The following is a 23,617-nucleotide window of genomic DNA, read 5'->3' on the forward strand; positions in this document are numbered from 1 at the left end:
AGGGTTGCCCCACTAGCTGGTCATCCCAGAGAAGATGCTCTGTGCCTCTGATGCCACTTGGGTACTTTCTCCTGTTACTGTGCTTGGAGACAAGGAGGAATAAGGCAAGAAGGAACACCACGCTTGTGAACATAGAGGCCAAAGCACTTGTGAAGAGAACCTGTGCAGCCCACGCAAGGGACAAGGCCAGCCCAAGGATGACCACAGCCACCAAGTGACACAGGGCACCTAGAAGAGGATGGGAAATCCCAGCATTGTTCTGTTGCTAGCCAAAGCCAAATTAAAAGCCTGTAGTCCAAGTGCCCTTCCTACATGCTTAGAACCTTGGCTGCCTCAGTCTACCCCACAGCAGCCTGCAGCCCTGCTCTGTACCTCAGTTTCCCGCATGCAGGCTGAAGCCTTGTGCTGGCTGTCATCATCCTTCAATGCCTCATCAAGGGAACAGGCTGCATTGCCAATTAATGGGATGCGCTGGGAAAGCCCTGTGCATCCTACTGGAAACCAGCAAGACAGGTATACTGGAGGCTTCGCAGAAGGCAGAGATGCTTACCCGACTCTCCAGCATTGGTCAAGACTTCTGGTCATGATGTCCCTGGTGTTGTAATATAAAACTGTGCAGGGGGCTCAAATCAAAGAGAAGGATGGGGAGGATGCAAACAGGTTTGTGTACTCAAAATTGTGCCAGGAAACACCAGCATGAGGGAACTGCTTGTGACCCAGCAGTATCACAGCCCAGATCTGAGCACACAGGGAAAAGGTTTATTTGGTATCAAAGTAATTTTCCCTTTACTGCCTCCATGGCTTGTAAAAGCTCCTGCCAGCAGAGCATGCTTAATATTAAACTCTTTGAGGGAGCAGATACGTTGTCCAGTTAAACATGCCTCCTTGCCAAAATGCTACACGCAGATAGGCACCAAGGGGAAAAACAGAGCCTCAGGGACTCCAGCAACGAATGTTGAGTCCATGGAGTGGCAATCAGCATGGCTGGGAAGAGAACAAGGGGCAGTTGTGCCACAAAGGCACGGGACCAGTTGGACAGAGACCGATGCTCTGCATCTGCTGCAGTCCCAGATTTGCCACGTGGCTCCAGGGAAGTCACTTCATCCACCTCTGTGTCCCCATGACCAAGAAAACCAGTCCCGCAGGAGGCTGGGAAGCAGCCCTCCCACTGAGCTCCTCGCTGGCAGATGCAGCAAGCCAGCCGTGTCTCAAAGCAAAGAGCTGCCAAAGCATTTTCTGGGAACAGCCCGCACCACCCGCCTTCAACAGCCTTACCGCATGAAAGGCCTTGTGAGAGGGAGCTTGCGGGATCAGAGCCTGTTCCCCCTGCCTGCCACTAGAGACCTACCCTGGAAACGGCAGCGCTGTGCTTCACTCCACCTCACCAGCCCAAAGGGAACAAGAAGGTTACGTGGGAGCAGCCCCAAGACTCATCGACCTGCCTTTGCTTGGCACAGGAAAAACTCAGGGTGATCCATGGACTGGTGGCAGGGTCTGAAGCCACTGACAGGATTTGTGAGCTGCTTTTCTCAGAGACGACAGTGGTACATGCAGGTCAGCAGATATACGTCAGACATACCAGCACATGTAAGGAAACGGTACCTACAACACCAAAACCTTCATCTCCTACCCCACTGCTCTTCACCACCTGGAGAGCAACAGGGCACCCAACATCGCAATGACCTTTCATGGTCCTTCACGGGGAGCTGTTGCAAGCAGCAAGGATCCCATGTCTTGAATTAATACACTGGAAAAAGTCACCTGAAAGCAAAGCTTGAGCTGAATGCCCAGCCAGAAGGGTCTGCTCATCCCCCTAGTCCTGCATGGGGACTGGTGGTTGGTCTGTATTACTCAACCTGGTACAACCCAGACCACCATCAGGAAGCAGCAATAAGAGCATCAGCTTTGATGCCTCGCTCCAGTTTGGTCCCTCACATCCCTTCTGGCAAACTGCAGTATCTCTTTCTCTCTCGGGCTCAGAGTGAGCACCCGAGGGAGAAGTCAGCGAGGATTTGAGAGACCTCCAAGAGACTGTGGTGGCTTTGGCTTCTCATTCTCATTGTAGGCACAGCCCCCACCCACACCAGCCTGACTTCCAGGACCATCTCAGCTGGCAGGACAAGCCTGGCTCATCCACCTCACCTTGCAGAGAGTACCACACAGCAGAGGGAACACCAAAGTGAATCGGGGCTGGAGACAAGATTAAAGCTGCGCCATGGTTTCGGCTGTGGTCTGCCACGCACAAAATGGACCAGAAGTTCAAAACCCACTAAACCCTGCACCTCACTTCCAACACAGTCCTGCTGTGGGTAGGCTGTAGGCAGCTCTTTCAGAACAGAAGATCAAAACCATGTCTAGGTATCAATGTTAATCCTCAAAAGAAAACAGACCAGCTGAATGGCTGCTGCCTTAAGCGTTGCAACCAGTACTTTATTCTGGGAATAAGTAACAGCTTATGCAGCAGCCAGGGCTTTTAGGAAGGCAAAGCCAGGACACTCACTCCACACTCCTGTCTCAGCCACTGAGGACAACAGGAGCAAGTTTTATCTACAACAGGACAACTTTTATCTACATCCAAAAAAGATAAAAGCAGCAATGGATTATGTCAAGTTCCTTCTTCCTTCAGAGGCTCAGGCCTCTCCCGTAAGCAGGCAGAAACCAGAACCCCAAAGAAGAAAATGCAATCTGTCATAACGGCAAATCCCACTCTGCTCAGTAGTGACTCCCATCAGTTTCTGAACACCACCACCTCTTGTGAGATGACAAAAATCAACCTTGTTTCCCAAAACACCCAGAGACAATGGCAGGCACTAGAAAATGGGCACGGCCTGGTGTACACAAGCCATGCCAGGGCTGGACGGGCCATGCCTACTTTATCTTAGCACTGTATTGATCAATCTTTTGCATGTATCAACTCCATTTTCACAAGAGAAACTCCACATCGAATTTTGTATGTAAGAATCTGACTCCTAAAAAAGAAATAAGCTTCCACACAAATTAGCATCTGTTTGGACCAACCTTCTGATAAGCAAGAGGAGGAACCAGAAAGGAGCAAACCTGTTACATCAGTGGCTCAATAAACTACACTTACATTCCATTTCTTGCAATACAGAGTGGCACTGCCGTGCTATTCTGGCATCATAATGCAGCACAACCCTGTCTCCCCAAAGACTTGGTTCTCCACTTTCTGCCAGTACCCCACAAGCACTAAAAGGACACCTGTGGCAGCAATAAGGAACCCAGAGAAACCAAAACCCTCGCTCTGCTAGAACTTTGAGCCCATAGCTGGGAGAAACATGCTCCCATTTGGCATGCATGTGATCCCACACCCAGGAGATCCACTGGTGATCCTTCCTTGGCCACACACTCACGTTTCTCCACCTCGCACCTGCGTGCAGAGCCTTAGCTGAGGGCTGGGAACACTCTCCCATAGGCGCAGCAGCCTGCACACAGTGCGACCGTCTGGGATTGTGTCTCCAGGCCATGCTCCATGAACTGCTGATCCAGGAGCAGGTGGAGGAATGAGGTGTGGTGTCTGCTTCTCCCCAAGGGAACCACAGCGGCTGCCATGGATTTCAACGCACAGCTATCTTTGAAGACTAAGATAATTGAGATGAAGTTTTCTCAGGCACTTAAAATCTAGGTATCATTTGTACCTGTAGTTTTTGTTTGGGAGGGTTGAGAACACCAGCAGGAATCAAACAGTCAGGAGTGGTCCCATCAGATAGAAACAGCTAGGCTGGGCTCCAGCACCTGCAGAGGAATGAATTACAGAGCACAGGCAGGCAATGCGCTTGTTTTGATCTTGCCATGAATTTGTATTTGGCAAATAAAAACTTAATGCTGGGAACCAGTGCAGAACCTGCAAGTTCCATGCCATCTTGCCACCCGCGATGCTCACAGGATGACGCTATCTGAGCAGCAGCTATGTAAAGAATGCTGCCCTCTTACCAGGGTTAAAAGGGTCAGAGCAAATTAAGTGCTTGTCACCAAGTGACTACAAGGGGAAATAGCTTCCCTTTCTCAGAAAGCTCTCTAGCATGAGCTCCTTTCTCTAGCATGATAGATATTTCCAACCCACAACACCAAAACCAAAAAAAAGCCGTGTCCTGGGTGGCCAAGGCTTTGCGCACCACTGCATCAATACTGAGACATGACATCTTCTCACTGGTGCTACAGAAAGACAAGCTGGGACTCAGAGCTGCACCTTTCTAGCAGGGAAACCTAGAGCCTACCTCCCTTCAGCCCTGAGGAAAGCATCAGAGAACACAACTTCGAATGCTTATTTCATCTTTCAAGTGGTGTTTTATAAAACACTCTTTTTGCATATGAGCTAAGAAAGGTCATGGGAAGCAACACTGTCAGATGGGCTCAGTTTTGACTGACACAGATGGGAGCTCCCAGGGCCATGCACCTCCAAAGAGCCTGCCCAAGATCACATGCAAGTCGACAGAAGGCCATGGACACAGAAAGCAAAGTCGATACTTGTCATTGATCTTTGGACCTCCTTTTCCTACAAGATCTCCTTGAAGGCTTTTGAGGTTTTCCATAAATGCTCAGCTTACACTAAACTTGAACAGGCACATTTCTGGAGAGCAGCCTGTCAGGTTACCGTGTGCCATCCCACCTCCCCTCTGCTCTGGTTCCTTCCATTAACTTTTGCACAAATGATTCATTTTGCCCAGTCTTTTGTAAACAGCATTTAAAGCCAGCTGGAATTTATTGTGCACCTAAATTACACTTGCTCAGCAAGCTCTTCTACAGAAGGGATTAATTTCAATCTTTGCCTGTGGTGGGGGCACAGCAATGCACATCCTCTCCTTCACTGCAGCAGCAGAGGTTCTTTCCTTTCATAGAACTGAAGCAGCGTGGTTAATACCCAAACCTCACTGCTATTAAAACACAAAGGCTACACCTGGAAGGAGGAAGGGGAATAAGAAACTCACAGGATCTCTTAATTGTAGCCCTAGGCCAAATATCCCTGGTGAAGAGCACAAGGTGGGCAGGCACAGGTGAGAAGTCCACTCCTCAGGCTTAAGAGCAAAGCACAAGAAGGCTCAGACATGTGCAGGGATCTTCAGCAGAGACAGTGACCTTGTCACAGCCCAGTTTTAGCTGTCCCCCAGCTGACAAGGAAGCTATTAATGGACATATTGGGAAAGTACAAATATGCACCAGTCAACCACAGCAAAGGCCAGAGGAGGACGGCTAAGAGACCAAATTTGAAACGCGGTAAGCCAAGTTTTTAGAGTGGAACAGGTGTTGGCATGAAATCACAGGTTCCTAAGGCTGAGAGGTAAACTTCACAACCTCATCAGAAGCTACAGCATGTCAAGCCCTTATTTTGGTGGCAGAACCAATTCCTACCTCCTCTTTTCACCCCTCTTGTGCAATCAGAAAGTGAACCCAAGGAGGCATTAGTCTCTGGACTACTGGACTGACCAGCTGGAGCCATAATGAAAACCAATGGTCCTACCCATATAACATGGTCAATAGCTTTAAGTGAAATGCCACCATTCCCAGGGAATTTGACTTTGTAAAGCAGGCAGAACCAAGCACAAAAAATGACATGCAAGACAAACTTTCCCATGCATTAACATAGGCAACTGGAGCTCAGGATAAGAGGACAGACTGCATCACATGCACACCTACACAAAAGCATGCAGAGGACTTGAGCCATTTTATCTTTTCCAATCTAATAAGGAACTGGAGACAGATTCGTCCAACTGGCACAGCACAGCCTTCAACAGCCAAAATCTTCACAGCTGCTTTGCTAGGAGATGTTTTTTTGAGGTGTTGGAGTGGGAAGGAGGGAAGAGAAAAACACAGCTAACGCTCCTTCCTACAGCAAGGGGAGCAAAAGTTATTTCCTTCACAGATTAAGTTTATAAACAGTTTTACTTTTAAAGCAGAGTTAAAGCCAGGATAAAAAAAGTATACTCAACATGCATTTTGCCATACAAGCCAATGCTGCTTCTCCTGACTAGAGTTAAACCCCTTTACATCCAAAGCTCAGCTCCTCTCTCGGCCTGTGGCAAGAGCAGGCAGGGAGGGCTCTTTGGAATGCTCTGCACCCCCCTGTGCCCCACTATGGCAAAGTTACACACAACAGCTTCACCAGCACAAAATGCCTTTCTAGGAGATCCAACATCAGGTTGTAAACACATTGCCAAGTGAATTACAGCACCTGGAGAACACAGTGATCCTGAGATGGAGGACACCTGTAAAAACAGATCTGGACTACACCAAAGAGAACCTAAAGCCACAGCAGATGTTCTTTTCATCTCCGTGCTCATTACTCATTGCTATGAGATGGTTCTCTGGACAGGTAAAGAAAAGCTACCACTAATTGCTCATGTTCTCACTGCACACAAGACAGCAGCACCGGCAGGTCCTCAGACAGGAGAGCAGTGAGATACACCTTCATGGGGGAGACAAGGGATAAAGCAGCACATGGTTGAGGGTTGAGCTGCAACACGTGTAGGTCCAATATCTCTAAAACCAGCCTCTGGAAGGTGAAAACGCACAAGGATCTTGCAATGGTTAAAACAAACAAGCAAGTGCTGCCTCACAGGACTGACACCAGCAGTGCTGCTGCATTTCACTCCAGCCCAATGCACGGTGCTGACGTGGCACCCCAACACTTTCTCCTCACTCCGAAGCCATCAGCTGCATTAGTGTGGGGCAGCCCAGCAGCACCAAAGCAGAGTCGGTCCTTTCATGACTGGAGGTAAAACTCTATAAAGCCATAAAACGTGGAAACAAAGAGCTAAGAGATCAGTGAGAAGAGCGACATTTCTACCCCATTGCTCATTTGTTTCAGCATCTCACCAGGCCCCCAAGGCTCTTGTTGAAGGAGTCTGTTGATACTGGTTTTGATACAGGAAGAGGCATGGGCAAGACTTGGCTGCTTCGTTCAAAGGCGCTGCCTGAACACTGGAATGCCCCGCAGCACTTCTACTCAGCGACTGAAGCAGTTAGCCCCTCGCTGGAAATGCAGAATTACTGCAGACCAAATCTGGACAGCGTTGCTTGAACCAATGCCAAGGTGCCTCATTTCTATGACTAACTCATACCAAACGAATCATTTCTTTAAAAAGAACTCTGACTTGGACTTTCAAGGACTTGCAAAAATAATAATTACATTTTCCTTTTATACCCAAACATTTTGATCTATAGTGTCCATTCAAAGGAAGAACCTATAAGTACAACTGCTAGCGATTATTTTGAATATTTTAAAAAAATACTTTTAAGCACAGATATTTTGCTGTTTAAATTGAGATCCAAGACTTATTTCCTTCTCTCAATGAACTTTATGTTTGCCTGCTTTGATGATGTCCAGTAAAAGGCTTTCAGAACATGACGCAAAGCACTTTTTTCAACATGTGCACTCTTCTAATGAAACTAATAAAACACCATCCATGACAGAGCAAGAAATTAACTTTGTGACAGCCAGGAGAATACAGGTTTAATTTCTCTTGATTCAGCAAAGCAACAATAATTCTGTATAACAATATGCCACAGTCTTGGTGAAGAGAAAGTTCAGCATTGATCTTCAGTCTGCCCCTGTAACACCAGATCACTTTGCTATCACACATGAACTATCAAACATCCAAAGACAAAGCACCCTGAATTCATCAGAGAACAACAAACCAGAATAAAGTGATTTCCTTCTAGGAGTCTATTCTCTTTATGTTGTAGCTGGAAGATGATTTAACCAGCATTTCTTCGTGCTACACAATTGATGCAGGGCAGGAACACTGAACTCAGCCTCTGTGTCACTCAAGTCCTGTGGTCCATCACAGTTAGGGCTCCAAGGGGAGGCAGATTTCATTTCAGCCAGATCCACTTGTCACCAACATCAGCATTGTAGCCTTGCTTAAAGTTGCGACCAGGAAGCTGGAAAAAGCAGAAAGTTCAGTCAGAAACATCAATCTTTTATTTGTTTATGGAAATTTTTAGATTCTTTATGATGTGCCTCATGGTATCTGCAGAAGCGCAGCATGAAATATTTTCTTCACAACATAATGATTAGCACTTGTAGAAAAATCAGTCTCTCTGAAAAATTTGAGCTGTGCAGCTGGAGGGAAGGCCCACAAAAACCACTATGTCACAGTACATATAAAAACTAGGCCAATATGTCAACAGTGCAAGAGCATATTCCACCTGGATTCACCCAATTCTTCTCCCCTACACACCCCTGTGCCCAGTTTAGTAGGACATGACCCCTTTAATCATAACATGTAGTACAGGAATTGAATCAGTCAGTAGAATCTCACGCCAAAATAGGCACACATTGTTAAATACATGAAATATTTCATGCATGAAATACTGAGTTAATTACTACATTAAATTAAACCAAATGAAATTGAATATTTAGCCTTCAAGTGCTCAACTTAACTTTATTAAAGCAAAAGCAATATCTGCCTGTCTTCATAATCAAAGCCAGAAACCACTACTTGCTGGAAAAACTCAAGTTTCTCAAACCTCGTACCCTAACGTCACCAGTCGTCTGGGACCTACGCAACAGCAGGTTAGCCTGACCAATCTTTCTGCGCTTGCGGCTCCCAAACCAGGGCTCGGAACCTCGGTGCTGCCACACAAAGTCACTCCTCCATACAGTTCATTACACATCGCGGTACATGAGACGGCAGAGAACCGGGGACCCCAGCGGGAAGCCTTTCCTTGTGACAGCTTCTCGAGAGCTTGGGCTGGTTTATAAGGTCACAAGAGGATCACGCGAGGAGCAGTTTGAGTCTAACAAACCAAGAAATGCACCGCAGAGGGAAAGGCTGGATGGACTGGAGCGCTGGGAGGGGGACATACTAGAAAAACTAGAGGGGCTGCACCCTCACCAGAAAGGGGAAGCAAATTATCACATAGAACAAATGGAAGTGAATAGCAGCAGCCTAAACAGTGTCTTGGCATTTAGGAGTTCAAGGAATTGCATCTATACTTAGAGACAAGAATCTGTTACCTCCAGATCTGAAAAGACACAACAGACTGAGGCATACAACCCCACTCACTTCTGGTAGCCCATCTAGCCAGCCAGATGTCCCACAGCCAAAGCCTTCCACAAGGGTTCAGGAGGAAGAGGATGCACACAGCTGTGCAGACCATGCACCGGGATAAAAAAGCCAAGCCTGGCCCTCTCAGCCTGCTGCTGACTGCAGCCACATCACAAAACCACTCGGGCAGCATTACAGACACAGAAATTCAGCAGCCAAACCATTCTACCTTCAGCTTTTAAGATTTGGGAAAAGAGGCTGTTTAAGTAGCAGCCATTTTAAGGGATTACAGCCACAGGACTACAAGAGAAAGCCTGCCAATATGGTTAAATAGCAGACCCCCCTTATACAGCATACGTGCTTTCTCTGCAGGCAAGGAAAGTGCTTCTCCAGGCCAAGCAGGCTGCATCAGGTCAGCAAAAGCACACTTATGTGACAAAAGACTCACCACAAACGTGCAAACAACGCTGTCATCAAACCCATCTCCTAACAACTTGCTTTGCAAATGCAACACAAACTTTTAGTGCAGCTTCAGACTGAATAAACATAAACCAGGCTCTATACACACTAGGATAACTGAGCCACAGGAACAAACCCTGACAGAGACAGTATCAGTGCATAAAGTAGCTACTGAGTGATCCTATGGAGGAAACAGATGTACATACATTCAACCTCTCAGGTGTTAAAGCAATTCCCTTCAGAAAGTACTGACTATGACCTGAAATGCTAGAGATAGTGATGTCCCAGACCCAAAGGTAACAAGTGGTGTCCCTCAGGGGTCTGTACTGCGTCCGGTCCTGTTTCATATCTTCATCAACAACACTGACAGTGGGATCAAGTGCACTCTCAGCAAGTTTGCAGATGACACTGCAATGAGTGGTGCAGTTGACACACCTGAGGGACAGGATGACCATCCAGAGGCACCTGGACAAGCTCAAGAAGTTGGCCCATGTGAACCTCATGAGGTTCAACATGGCCAAGTGCAAGGTCCTGCACCTGGGTTGAGGTGCAAGTCCCAGTAACGATACAGGTGGAGGGATGAAGAGATTGAAGCAGCCTTGTGGAGAAGGACTTGGGGGTACTGGTGGATGGAAAGCTGGACATGAGCTGGCAATGTGTGCTTGCAGTCCAGAAGGGCAGTGGTATTTTGGGCTGCATCAAAAGGAGCGTGGCCAGCAGGTGGAGGGAGGTGATTACTCCCCTCTGCTCCGCTCTGGTTGAGACCCCACCCAGAGTCCTGCGTCCAGCTTTGGAGCCCTCAGCACAGGAAAGACATGGACCTGTTAGAGAGGGGCCAGAGAAACCACCAAGATGATGAGAGGGCTGGAACAGCTCTGCTGTGACAACAGGCTGAGAGAGTTGGGGGTGTTCAGCCTGGAGAAGAGGAGGCTCCGAGGAGACCTTATTGTGATCTTTCAGTACTTAAAAGGGGCCTATAAGAATCATTGGGACTTTTTAGCAGGGACTGTTAGGACAGAACAAGAGGTGATGGTTTTAGACTAGAAGAGGGGAGATTCAGGCTGGACATGAGGAGGAAGTTTCCCAGAGAGGTAGTAGATGCCCCGTTTCTGGAGACATCCCAGGCCAGGCTGGACAGGGCCCCAAGCAACCTGATCTGGGTAAAGATGTCCCCACTCATTGCAGGGGGTTGGACCAGATGAGCTTTGAAGGTTGGACCAGATGAGCTTTGAAGGTTGGACCAGATGAGCTTTGAAGGTCCCTTCCCACCCAAACCATTTTATGATTTTATGAAAAGCAGAGTCTATCTCCAGAACCTTTCTTCCCATCTCCAGGAATGAAAAAGACACTGAACACAGCATTCATCTCTAAGATACGATACTGGAATCAAGCAGCAAACCACCATGAAAAAGTTTTTTGAGAAAGTCTGAAGCAAGCAAAGATGCTACAATAAAACTCTTCCTTTAAAAAATAGCTATCTGCTGGCATCCTTTACAAATAATTAAGCACAGATCATCTGCTCATCCCCACACAAACACTGGTTTTATAGAAGACCCCGACTTGTCCTGATGATTTTTCCTTTCAAAAAACTGTAAAAGTATCCTGTTTGAGAGAGCTGCCCCTGCAGAGAGAAGACCCAGTCTTGATGAAATCTATACTCAGACCACAAAAACAGCTATTTAATCCAGGATGAAGCCTGTTGTTTTGAGGAGGGGGGGTCTTTTTTTCTTAATGTTTTTATTTTTATTCAAAAGTCAGAAAATAAGACACCACTTTCCCTAAAACATCAAGCTAACAGAAGGCTTCTACCTCCTTCGTGAGACATTCCCTACCCTGCCTTGTCACAAGCCATTACAAGCCACTTGTGATCAGTTTTTCTATGGCTTTTCATTTAAATTTGTCTTTAATGTCTTGTCTAAATATCAGAAGAAAGCATGCAGTCCTGTTAAGAGTTACTCCTGCTGAGCAAAGAGGAGATGTGAGATGAAAATAAATGATTACTATCTCTGCCCTGCAAATTTACAGCGGTGAGCTAGGGAGGACAACAGACCTGCTGTGACCAGCCTGTATCTATTAATTCTAGAATAAAAACAGCTCTCCCTGGTCCTCTCCAGGCAGCACATAATTGGCCCTTTGATACTTGAAAAGATTCCCAGATAACTAGATTATTAAAGCAACAGGAGCTCTCTGGGAAAATACAAGAGTTTACAGTTTCATTTCTGGGTAAATCTGCCCTCTTTAAAAGATACAATATCAATCCCAACAGAATTCAAATTCATTGTCCAAAACAAATTCCCCATGTGTCTTTGGTTAAAGATGTGCAATACATCAAAGCAAATTTTATAATAAGTATTCATCCATACTCCATCGTTCGCAGTGGGCCTTGGCAAAAGCAGTCCAGTTTTGGGATGTGTCACAGCCAAGCTTTCAAAATAGACAAAAACATGGGAAGAGGAAGGCACAGTAAACAAATCCCTAATTAACTCGCAAGCAGAATGATGCGAATGTCTGTTCTGCACACTATCTGCTTCAGGTACAAGTAACCCAGATGACTTCCCAGGAACGGGCTCTTCAAAGCTCACATTTTACAGCTGTGACCATAGCATAAAGCTGCATGATTCAGAACAATGCAGGTCTATCCCAGAGGGGAGGAAGCTGGTCATCTTTTAGCACTTATTGAGCATTTGGAAAAATACTGGAACAGGAGCCATTCCTGTTCTTGTGGTCCCCTGCCTGCCCTCCAGCTCCTTGCGTACCCCTGTCCTGCCAGAACAAGCGTTTGCTCAATGTCACGAGGAGCCTGGATTAAAACAGCCAAATGAAAAGTGCTGCAGCGACGTTGCACGGTGTTGCTGAACGGACCGAACAGCACAATGCCAACAAGAAGAGAAGAGATGTCTTACAGCACACAGCCTCTCGTTTCTCTGCTGCACAGTCCAAGCCAGCTCTGCAGCTTTGCTGGATCGTTCCACAAGCTCAATCAACCCCCTTGCTCAGCAAGAAGCTGTTTGTCCCTCCTGGTTGGGTTAGTTTTCAGTGATCCTGCAAGCTCAGTCAGTCAAACACATATCGGACCACTGCCAAGAAAAACAGCAGCAGCACGAGGGGAGATCTGGGGATACGGGGCAAGTGGTAGGACGTGCTGCTTTTGGTGACAACAAATGGTTAAGTTAGTGCTCCCAAAGTCCAGTTCTCAGCCTGCTCTGCCCACAGCTGCTTAACCAGCACAAGGGCAGCGATGGGAACAAGCAGCCAGCCCTGAGGCGGCTGGTACTGCAGCCAGAATGGGGAGACTGCCCAGCCTAGAAGAGACATGATGGTAGGGAGATAGGACAAAGCTCTACAGAACGTGCCAGTAGCTGAGAGAACACAGTGACTGAATATTCACTGTCTCTCCCAGTACAAGATACAGGTGCCATCAAACAAAGCCAATGGCTTGAAGGACTCCTTCCTGAAGGATACTGCCAACACAAAATTTAGAGGGTCTTAACAGGAAACCAGGCAAGTGCTTGGAAGAGACTTGCATTTTCCATGAGACTTGTGCATTAACAGTGAGTTTCCCAGTTGGAATAATGAAAATCAGCAAGGCCACATCATTTGCAGGTGGCTGGCACATTCACAGGAACACTCCACATGTGTTACCTTCAAATCACACTTAAGTGAGACCAAGAAAAGGTGTGATTTAATGGCCACATTAAAAATAATAGTAGCGCATCCTATTATGCATGATTAATTACTAACGACACATTTTCACAGTCAAGTAAAAGGAGTAGCATACAGGGTCAAATAAATCCCTTCGAACCCTCTCAGGTGCTTCACCACCATCAGCCCAAAGAGACACATGGAGCCACCAACAGGTTTATCCAGCACCAAGCGGCAGAGAAGGCCGTTGACCATCACACCAAAGCTGAACCTTCTTTTCCAGGAGTAAGGAAAGTCATGTCATTATCACAGCAGTCATCTAGACACACACTTTGCAACACAAGAATTAAGTCTCTGCCCTCAAGAGCTTACTGAACAAGAAAACTGGAACAGAGATTCCACCAGACAAGCCCAAGAGCTCTCACGCATCCCTGTGGCAGGAGAAGAGTGAGCTCCTCCAAGGTTACTGCCAAGTAACAGGTTTTCCACTCTGTGGAAATGGATGAGACAGAGAATCAAGTCTTGGTCTGCTGCATTACACTGTGCAGAACTTAAAGTTGGCAGCAAGGATCACCTCAAGAAGTACGAGATAAAATCCACCGCGCAGAGCATGAAACTAATGGAATGAGCTGTACTTAAAGCTAGAGCCAGCTCAAAACAATGAAACCACTCAACTTTAAATGAGCATCAGTAAAAAGATGAAAACAACATCGTCTCATCAGTTAAATTAAGAACTGTGCCACAGAAGTGTCTGTCAAAACTATAAACATGATGAAAAGCCCTATAAAGTGGTGTAGGCTGCAGAGTAGCAACAAACAGCTTCAGCCAGCTGTTTGCTATACTCTGCGGCTGCATTTCATAGCTCCTCTAAACAGTTCTCGACCACACATGTACAGGTAGAGCTCCGGCAAGTTCTGGCAATCCAAAAAGGTCTACATCCATCCATTTAGTCTGTCTTGTTTTCCAAGATTTCAGGAGCAAAAAGAATTGCCATTTTTCCTTCTATTCCCATGCTCTTTTCCACTAATGGCTGGGCTTCACAGCTAAAATAGATCTATAAATAGCACGTTTTGAGCAGCGCTGATCAAAAGCGCATAAAAACAGAGTCATTACTCTGCAAGCATGGGCTCATTCATCAATATCCAAACCTCTTCGTTTAGTGGCTCTTTATAACAAGCATAATAACAGCACCTTCCAGCACTGCTGTTAGCAGAGACTACTGCTTTTTCCAGCAGAAATCCTGACTTCCAGAAGTTTATCACCAGCATTTGCTGTTGGGACACAGTTAAATTTGAGAAAACATGTAGCTTCATTTATTGTCTGTATTCTGGAAGTGTTTGGTTCCCATGTCCCACAGCAACAGACAAAAAAAAGGGGAGGGGGGCTTAATACCCCAAAACCACATTCAAGGTGTATCTAGTTTGGTTTCTGAATGACTGGTATTAAATAGGTGTTTGTTTACAGCTCGACTCCCACCAGTCTTTACTCAAAATTCTTAATACTGTTTTAACATTCATTATAGCCCAAGTAAGAGTACTCAAAAGCTTTACTGAATTGAGGTTAAAACAATTCCAATTTGCTGAAGTTGTTCAATGAACATGGTCCTACTCTTCATTCATTAAAAAAAGACAGATGAGACAGCAGAAATCTTTTGGAAAGAACATCATCCACAGGGAGGACGCAGCGTATTTGTTTAAAGCTGAAGTGGTTTTTTATTTCAAACCAAACTGAGTTTAAGTAGGAATTTGATTTTGTAAAATTTAATGTGACTTGCAACTCGAACAAGTACAAACACCATAAAAAGAATGGTAATTTATATCTCTAGCCTTACTTTTGCAGGACAGCCAAGAATAAATAAACAACAGAATACAGCTAAATGTTTTCCACCATGCCTACTTGCCCTAGCAACTATTCTCCATATTGGCAGAATAATATCTAGTTGTTTTTTTCTCAGTGAATTTGTTAGAAATGCCAGTTATCTACCACAGGAAAAAACCAAGTAACTATATCCAAGCCAGTTAAAGTGTTATACTAACTGCAGACTTGCTTTTCTAATTGGATAGGTAAAATGCAGAAAGCTTCTTACAATAGGTTGCCTTATGTTACATTACCCAAGGTCTTCGGAATGCCAGTTCTACATGAAAAAGTACAAAAGCACTCCTCAGCAGAAAAAAAGCTATCAGAAAACAAGAAAAATAACATACTAATGCCATCCCGACCAGAATGGTACCACCGCAGACATGCGGTTAAAGACCTCAGATTGACATTATTTCAGTGTAAGACCCATGGAGATGGTACCCACATGGGAAGCTGGAGCAAAGCAAGAAGAGTCAGAAACAGATCCAAATAGCCTTCTTACAGATTTGTCAAAACCTTTTCTCGTTCTAAAGCATGACTTTCAGTATAAGATGTCACAATGAAACTATCCTCTGAGGGTTGGATTTTTTTTAATTAAAGCTTCCTAGGAGATGCAGAAGAGCGGAGTGGGAACAGTTCACTTGTAACTTTTCTTCAGTTTGCTTCAACACTAACAACAGACTTTTTTTCCAACGTATTTTCTTTGGGTTTTTATTCACTTCATTTAATAGGATCACATTTCTCCATAGGTATGGGATTGAGAGGGGGTTGAGAGAGGGAGGATGTGCTCACACAAAGTGTTTTTTTTCATACAGCTCAGTGGCACAGTGACAAGTTGGAAAAGGATTCTTTTAATGCCAGTGGGATTTTACCATCTTTGATTTACATTAGTACCCAGTGCCTGGGACAGCACAGTCCATCATCTAAAACAAAACAGATGCAACTACCAAGACCAAGATAGTCCTAAGGTCTCTCAGATTCCTTCCCCCTGTACCTGGGATAGATATTCCCACCAACTGTCCACAATATCTTTCGAGGGAAGCAGGGAAGAAAAGCCACAAGTTTCTAAAGCAGAAGAAGGGCTGTTCTCATGCTCTCTCTGTACACACACAATTGGTGAAAGCAGAGGAAGAGTGGGAAGGTGTGAAGAGGAGATCACATGCCTGTTCCCACCTCTTTCCAGGTACCCTTTAGAAACAACTCCACTCCTATGTTTTAGTTATTCTTCAGGTTCTTCTGGGCTTACCAACATTTAGCCAGGCAACATCTGGTTAGTTTAGAAAGGGCTAAAAATATTTTTTGCAGAGATAAAGCAGAAAAAGAATTTAAATTCAGCTTTGCCTAATTTATTGTGTGCTTGTTTTCATTCCTTCCTGGATTCAAGAACAGACAGGGCTGGGAATTACAGCTTTCAAACACCTCCATTAAAATAAGAATTAGGAAGAGAGACTTTAATACTTAAAAAATACCCCAGCAACCTCCAGTAAGCCAAGAAAAAGTGGCGGGAGAGAAAAAACAGAAGACCAAAGACAGCCACTATGGTAAAAATCACAAACACAGAATACAGATATCCTAACATTCCTACTTCTGCAAAGGCAAGAGTACCATGGAAGACAATTCATGGCTTAGATGATGCTTATTGCAGCAGTTGCATTTTATACGTATGCATGGGTAACGTCCTCTGTGCCTGCAAGCAGAATTGGTCAAAGGGTTTTTTTTTCAGAAGCCTGTAAAGTTTCTTGTAACCCAAAATCTGCAGCAAAAGGCCATGATGTTGAAGACCCTGCCACACAGCATCACCACACTAAACCTCAATGTGTCCTTTCGACACAAACGCTCCATGTTGTTGATCCAGACTCCAAATTGCTGAAAGCTCAAGTATTTATTTTGTAGTTCAAGGTATTTTAAATGGAGATTTGTGTGTAAGCCAGGAGGGCTCTCACTCTCAGAGAAGATGGCAAAGCTAAAGGACTTCCTAACACCCTCATTGACCAGCAGCCTCTTGCAACCACAGCTGCCACGCATCAGGGCTGCACTTCACACACAGCCTGGGACACATCAAACCTGGAGAAAACCTTCCCTTAATGTTCTCCCTTTTGGGCCATTTATGATCTCAACATTATAAACACATGCTCTCACAAAACCCTTGGGGTTTTTTTGTGTCGTGAGGCTGCATTGACTAATGTTGCAGACTCACCTCCTCATCACTCAAAAGCTCGCTGTGTTACAGTTGTTTCCCTGCAACTACCTACAAAAAATGAACTGGAGGCAAGGCAGACATCCCACACCTGAGGATCTCACTTCCCAAGGTCACATCCTGATGAAAATGAGGGAAACAGAGAGCCTGGGGGAAAAGTGTGGGACTCCCCACCCATCCAATCTCTTGCCTCTTCTCCACTTGCTGCTACAGAAGAGTCCAGTTACACACTCCCATTCGTAGGGCAGAAGGGAGGAAGATGAGCAGCAGGCTATGAAGATGCAGCTGAGTTGGTGCAGCTGCTGTGGAAAGGCAGCCACCCCACTCCAGCCAAACACTGCTGCTCCTTCCCCTCCACAGCTCTGGTATTCACCTGACCCCAGCAAACCGGTCAGTCAGGTAATCTAGTGTAAGATTAGTCCAGGAACTAAAAAAAACCCAACCCTGCTAGGTTAGCAAGCTGAAGGGACTTGCCCAAGACAGTTATGAGAGCTGGACTGCACCTCCCAGCAGTAGACAGGTCTTTAACAGGAGCAAATTTTCCTCACCTCATGGTCAGCACCCCTGTATTCCAAAAGTAGTCTTCCACCAAGGGAAAAAGGGTGGGGAAAAAGGAAAACGAGAGCCTTCTCTTACCTTCCAGTGCCTCATTTACTTGCTTTCTTGATGAGTTCAATATTGGGCAGAAAGATCTAAGCCATTCATTTTGTCTTCACTTAATATAGAGCTGTGCTGACAAGGTTGGACCAAGCAGAATCAACACTACTGCCAAATAAGCCTCTGCTTTCCTCGCATGGTGAATATGGCACATGTGCAAAGTCTATCTCACCACAGCAAACGACACAATTAGATGGTTCAAAGGACAACGAGAATCACCAAGGAAAGGAGCCAGGATAGGCAACTAGCCAGTGCCTGGTGGGGAAAAGCAGTAAGAGGGTAACAAAAGGAAAGGAAGCATGTGCCTCACCATTTCAGTGCAAGAGCAAAAAGATACTTCAGTTTGAAAGATGACAACTAAAACTGGTCTTGCACACAGGCACATGCACTCACCGGAACTGGAAGTGGCATAGGAAGAGTCTTTGAAGTTCAAGAGCATAGAATAAACTCTTCAAAGAATTCATCACAAACTGTCTACTTCAAGGGTAAAGTATGCATCCCTGACTTCCTTTTTCTAACTGTGTAAGTTAGGTTAACAACTTCAGTTAACATTTTGACACCAGATTTGCCTTAGTGCAAAGGGAACTTGTAGGTGCCCGTGCCTGGCTTGCCTGAAGAAGAATCTGTGCACCCAAGCACTTGCTCATTTTCTAATATACACACCAGCACAAATACTTAAGGAATCCCAGCAAACTACAAAGAGGGTAGATACTCCTCCCACTACACAATCTTACACCTCTGGAGAAAACAAACAAAGAAACAAACATGAACACAAACCAAATCCTAGAGCCACATTTTTTTGCATCCCAGTGAAAACAGCCCTTTTCTGCTTCAGGATTTCTTAGACTTGTGTTGAAAGACATTGGGGCAAACACTGGGCAAACAGAGGAGCTGGGTTACACAAACCAGGGCAAGTAGGCTGGCACAAATGCTTTTTACTTTTTTTAATGAGAAAGGAAACTGGTTTTTAACCATTTTGCTTTCACCTGCTCTAGTGAAGGAATTCACCACTCCAGTGCCTAAGTATAAACCAGTAAGCACTGGACTCCAGGCTCTGGTACACCTTGTGATAAGCAAGCCCGCTATTTTTTTGTATCTATAAAGAGAGAGTTTATATAATGAAATACTGATCCCTTCATTATGATCTGCAGCGAAGGGAGAGGTTGCAAAGACTATTTTAAAGTTAGCCAGCTTTGTTTTCATAGGTAAAGATGTAGGTGATGGCTTGAATATCAATTTTAGACAGCTGCACTTTTATGTATACAGAAAAGAGCATGCACGTAAAAAAAGCCTTTTTTCACCACCCCTAGGAGATCAAGCAGGACTTGCCAACAGCATTCAGGAGTGTGAAGTACATAAGTACATTATTTAAGTACACTGACTCCATTAAACAGAACCATTTGTTTTCATCTTCTCTGCAAACACATCTGCCTAAGTGCTCCAGCTTCGCAGGGCGCACATGGAGTTTGGAGCATTATCCGTGGGGATTGTGCACGGTTGGAAGAAAGTGGAAAGATACAGCAGTTGTTAAGGAAAAAAAAAAGAGTAGTCAAGTCTTTACTAGTCTGACAGTTCCTAAAATAATGTTGCTTCACTTTAAAACGAACACGTTTATCTCTGATCTACAGAACCTGACCAAAAGATTACTTTTCCCTTGCCAGAAAAGCATCTTTAGAAGTTTATGAATGCCTGAACAGAACAGCTGAACCCTGCCAGATGACTCTATGGTAAGAGGAGGCAGAAAGCCACCTCCTCAACATGTGAAAAGAACGCTTATAGAAGAAATTTAGAGGATATACATAAAAAAGGCGAGTTTCTAATATTCAGAGCTGTATGTGGCTACCTCATTATTTTGCAGAAAGGCATGCGTACTAAAATCCTGGACTCTGAAGAGTGTTTCCTCCTCCTTCTTGGTTGCTTCTGACTAATGAGTATTTTGAACAATAAACAGTTTCTGCCTGGGATATGCGAATCCCTGAAAGCCACCATTATTAGGCAGCATGAATTGTGTGCATGCAACTCTGAAAAGCACAGCAGTTAGCTGCCTATTGGTATGATCAAGGATTTATGACTAGTTATAGGATTGCCGAGGAAAAAAAAATCCCCTACGCAAATCATTGTATTTATGTGGTAAACATCATTACGCTAACTTTAAAAGCCACGTTTCCCACAAGGAAAAGTTAAAGTTCTGTAATTATACCATAATTAAGTCTCTACTTACAAGTCATGTGAGCCTAAAGTCTTTACCTGTGTTCAAATGCAAAAGTGGCAGCGCAGCTGTAGCCATCCCTGCATAGACATGGTTTGCAATTCCTTCTCCTTAGACCCAGCAACCTCGTAGCCAAGATATGTATTTCTATAAGTTCACCTGCTTTTTCTGCCTGGTCTCATGCTGCATTAGCTCTGCCTCGCCTTACAAAGAAATTCACACCTTCATTTGCTAAACAAAGTTGGAGGGAAAACCACACATCTTCAAAGTTCCGACACAAAGAATTTAATTCTTTTGAACATAAAACAGCAGGTGGGGCTGGTTTTGTGCTTCCCTTTCCAGTAGCTATGGGGAAGTAAGAAAACTCAGCACCTTCTCCATTGTGCACCATCTCTATAGACCCCACTCATTCCTGGAGGATTACAAATGTCTAAGCATCCAGAGGAGAGAAGAAGAGTAGCTAGCATTGGCTGAATGTAACAGAACGCTTTATGAAATGCACAACTCCCCCTTATTCCAAAGGATATTATCACTTTCCACAGTACTTTCCTGAATCAGGGCCTAAAAGCATGCCTGCAGAAGGGAGATCATATTTTGGCAGTGTTTTCTCTTCACTGACAGTGCTCAGCTTCTGCTGTCAGCTAACTGGCATCGAGCAGAGCAATCCAAGAGCCCAGCTTTCCTTCCCAGGTATTCATATTCCTACTCCTAAGCATTCCTTTGCTACCGCTGCAAGGCAAGTCACATTTTTTCCTGGAAGCCAGCTATTTGATGAGCCAGGGTATTCTCAGTTTCTTGGCTGCAAAAAGAGGAATGTGCTGTTCTACAGCTATAGAAAAAAAAAGGCTTTCAGAAGTATTACCCCTGGTTCTCAGCACACAGCACTGAGGTCACATCTAGCTGTGTGTCAGGCAGCCTCAATAATTCCCAGCTCCACTGCAAAGTGACATTTTGGCCAAAAAGCCCCTATCATCTTTGGGAAGAAAGGCACCGTCAGTACAGATAGATGCTGCATGCTGGCGACAAGTCATACAGCAGATCCTTCTGAAATATGGGCTGCACACACACAGACATCTCTTAGAGTGAAGGATTCCAAAAATCCTTAGTTTGAGCTTGAAGTTTTGGACTTCAAAATGCGAGACCAAGAAGCACGAAATTCTGATAGCAATTTCTCAGGTGGACCACAGAGTTTTCAAACCCATTAGACAACCTCAAGAAGCACTGAGATGCTTTCTGCTGTTTTAACCTTTAGCTTCAGCCCCTTTTACAAGCTGGAAAGGCTATACCTCAAATGGGGCAGAAGAGTTTGAACCCAGGAGCCTCTCCACTGCATAGTGAAGTGAGGAGGAACAAGTTATGTTCAGTATTCATAAGCACTTCTGAACTGACTACTCCAGAAGAAAACTCTGGTGGTTCAAAGTTTCCAAACAAGTCCACAAACCTGCACCTCACATTTTAATTCCAGTAAGAGACTGTACACTAACAGAAAGAGAAAAATGATAGCGTTTTGACTATGCAAATCATGTTTTACAACAATTTATATAGATTTTCCTTTGTCTTTAGTGAATGCTTGGAAAAAAAACCACAAACCTCAGAGTGGCAGAGAAGTTTCGCAAGCCAACTTGAAAACATACCATCACCTGCAACTTCAGTTTGTCCAATCAGTATTAATTGTAATCAGCTCCACAATTTCTCTAATGAGAGTTTACAATACCTGGGTCTTAGGAAAACACTGCATGGTGCAAGAGGACCCCATGCCAGGTAAATAACTAGAAGCAATAGGGCAAAGCGCTAAGTCAACTGGAAGCCGTTGTCTCCAGAACCAGAAAGGCAAGCAGCTAATTAAAACATTGTGTGGGAGCCTGCATGAGGTGTAAGAGAGCGCTGGGCCACAACAGGCTTTGGATGTGTGCCCGCGTACAGAAACGCACTATTTAAAGCAATAACAGTTTTGAGAAGCAATGTAACATCCATACCTCAGCCTACTCCAGAAAAAAAACACACCCTCCCTCTGTGTTTTATAAGCAGTCTTCTTTATAGAAGTCGCCATGGGTTTCTAATTTTCTTGTTTGACTCAAGGGATTATTTTAGATTTCAGAGGTCAGAGACTAATCAGGGCAGGAGAAACAAAAACAAATGAAAAGCACTTATCCTTCAGTCCACATCTAAAGATCAAAAAAGAAAATCAGCTTACGAAACAAGCCATTTGCTTCATTATTCCTCTTGCGGGGAAGCTAGACTTCAAAAAAGGTGGGGATCTGGGCAGAATCCAGAATTTACTTTTAGAATGTGTATCCCCATGCATGAGATTGACATCCAGGATGTGCACAGGGCGGTTGTAAACACATTTACACCTTGGCAGGGACAACTGCCTGGCTATCATACAACTACTCCCTTTCCAGTATTACTTACCGATCGATAATCATAGTAGATTTTATCATATTCACTTCCTCCAATTGTGATCTCTGGAATGAAGCGAGGGATGGCTGCAGGATCCAGCACTCCACCTTTATCCTGAACACTAGGGGGAAGAAAGAAGGAAAAGAAAGAAAAGGAGCAGTTAGTCCACATGCCGCCCCAAAGACAGCAACATCAATTCTGAGTTTGACGAAATATTAAAGAACTACTTTTCTGTTAAATCCTTCCACATGTTTTGGCTATTTTCCAGTTATGATGAATACATAGCTGTTTTCCTCACGCAGTTCCTGCATTTTGGGGTTTTTTTACCCCCTTGCCTGCAGTTTGCTCCTACTCCAACTTCTCCCTGCTTCTCCATTCCCTCCTCCAGGTTTCTCCTCCCTAAAGATGCTCCATCATTCCTGGCAGCCTTCTCCACAAGCCGCCTCTAGCTTTTGCACTCCTATATAAGGCAAGGCAAAAACACTGGTTTTATTAAATCCCATGCACTGTCTTGCTATTTCAACTTCATTTAATTGCATCTACCAAAAATCCACGCTGCACAGCACCAGCGCTTTCAAATACCCCAAATTTTAAATAAAACGGCCGAGAAACTGCTAGAAAGCCACCTTCTGCATACTGGTATTATATGAAGTGCAACAGTGCCATCTATATGCATTTGGGGAAAAATACATACATTTGCAGTGGACAGTGACCAAATGCTAAATACCACACTTGAAACTCTGTAAATTGTGGTGTTGTCAGTAAATCGCATTTCTTTACAAATATTTACATACATATAAAGCATATGCCCTGCACAAAGCAAAGTTAATCCTGTTTAAGAAATTATTTTTCTCCCTAAGTCACAGATTTTGGGACCTTGCCTCACTAAACAGTTCCAACAAGTAAACTAGTCTGCTAACATATCCCAACATGCACACTATAAGTTATCGCACTATAGAGAAATTAGTAAGGAAATACAATGATCTAATAAAAGTTGAGATGCGAGAGGGTAGAGATAAATACCATTTCACAACACCATGACAGGACATTCCTATAAACAACTACTTTATCTATCTTCACATGTATTAAATGTATATTACACATGCTAGAAGCCAGGAAAACTAGCCCTCAGCCTCATCACCAACACAGCAAGAGCTCCTTCCATGAGATGCTAACACCAGCCCCCCT

General features: G+C 44.7%; 1 protein-coding gene across 1 annotated transcript in view; it reads right to left on the minus strand.

Annotated features, from left to right (window-relative positions):
* Positions 1–7,437: 7,437 nt before the first annotated feature.
* Positions 7,438–23,617, minus strand: part of NDUFA10 (NADH:ubiquinone oxidoreductase subunit A10) — a 42,045-nt gene continuing 25,865 nt past the window's right edge. Inside the window, exons 9-10 of the mRNA XM_065069257.1 lie at positions 22,442–22,550; positions 7,438–7,899 (exon numbers count right to left, since the gene is read on the minus strand). Of these exons, the coding sequence (XP_064925329.1) occupies positions 7,831–7,899; positions 22,442–22,550 (178 nt within the window). The 3' untranslated portion in view covers positions 7,438–7,830. The remainder of the gene's footprint in view (positions 7,900–22,441; positions 22,551–23,617) is intronic.

The sequence above is a fragment of the Columba livia genome, chromosome 7 (genome assembly GCF_036013475.1).
Source record: "Columba livia isolate bColLiv1 breed racing homer chromosome 7, bColLiv1.pat.W.v2, whole genome shotgun sequence".
In the NCBI taxonomy this organism is placed as follows: Eukaryota; Metazoa; Chordata; class Aves; order Columbiformes; family Columbidae; genus Columba; species Columba livia.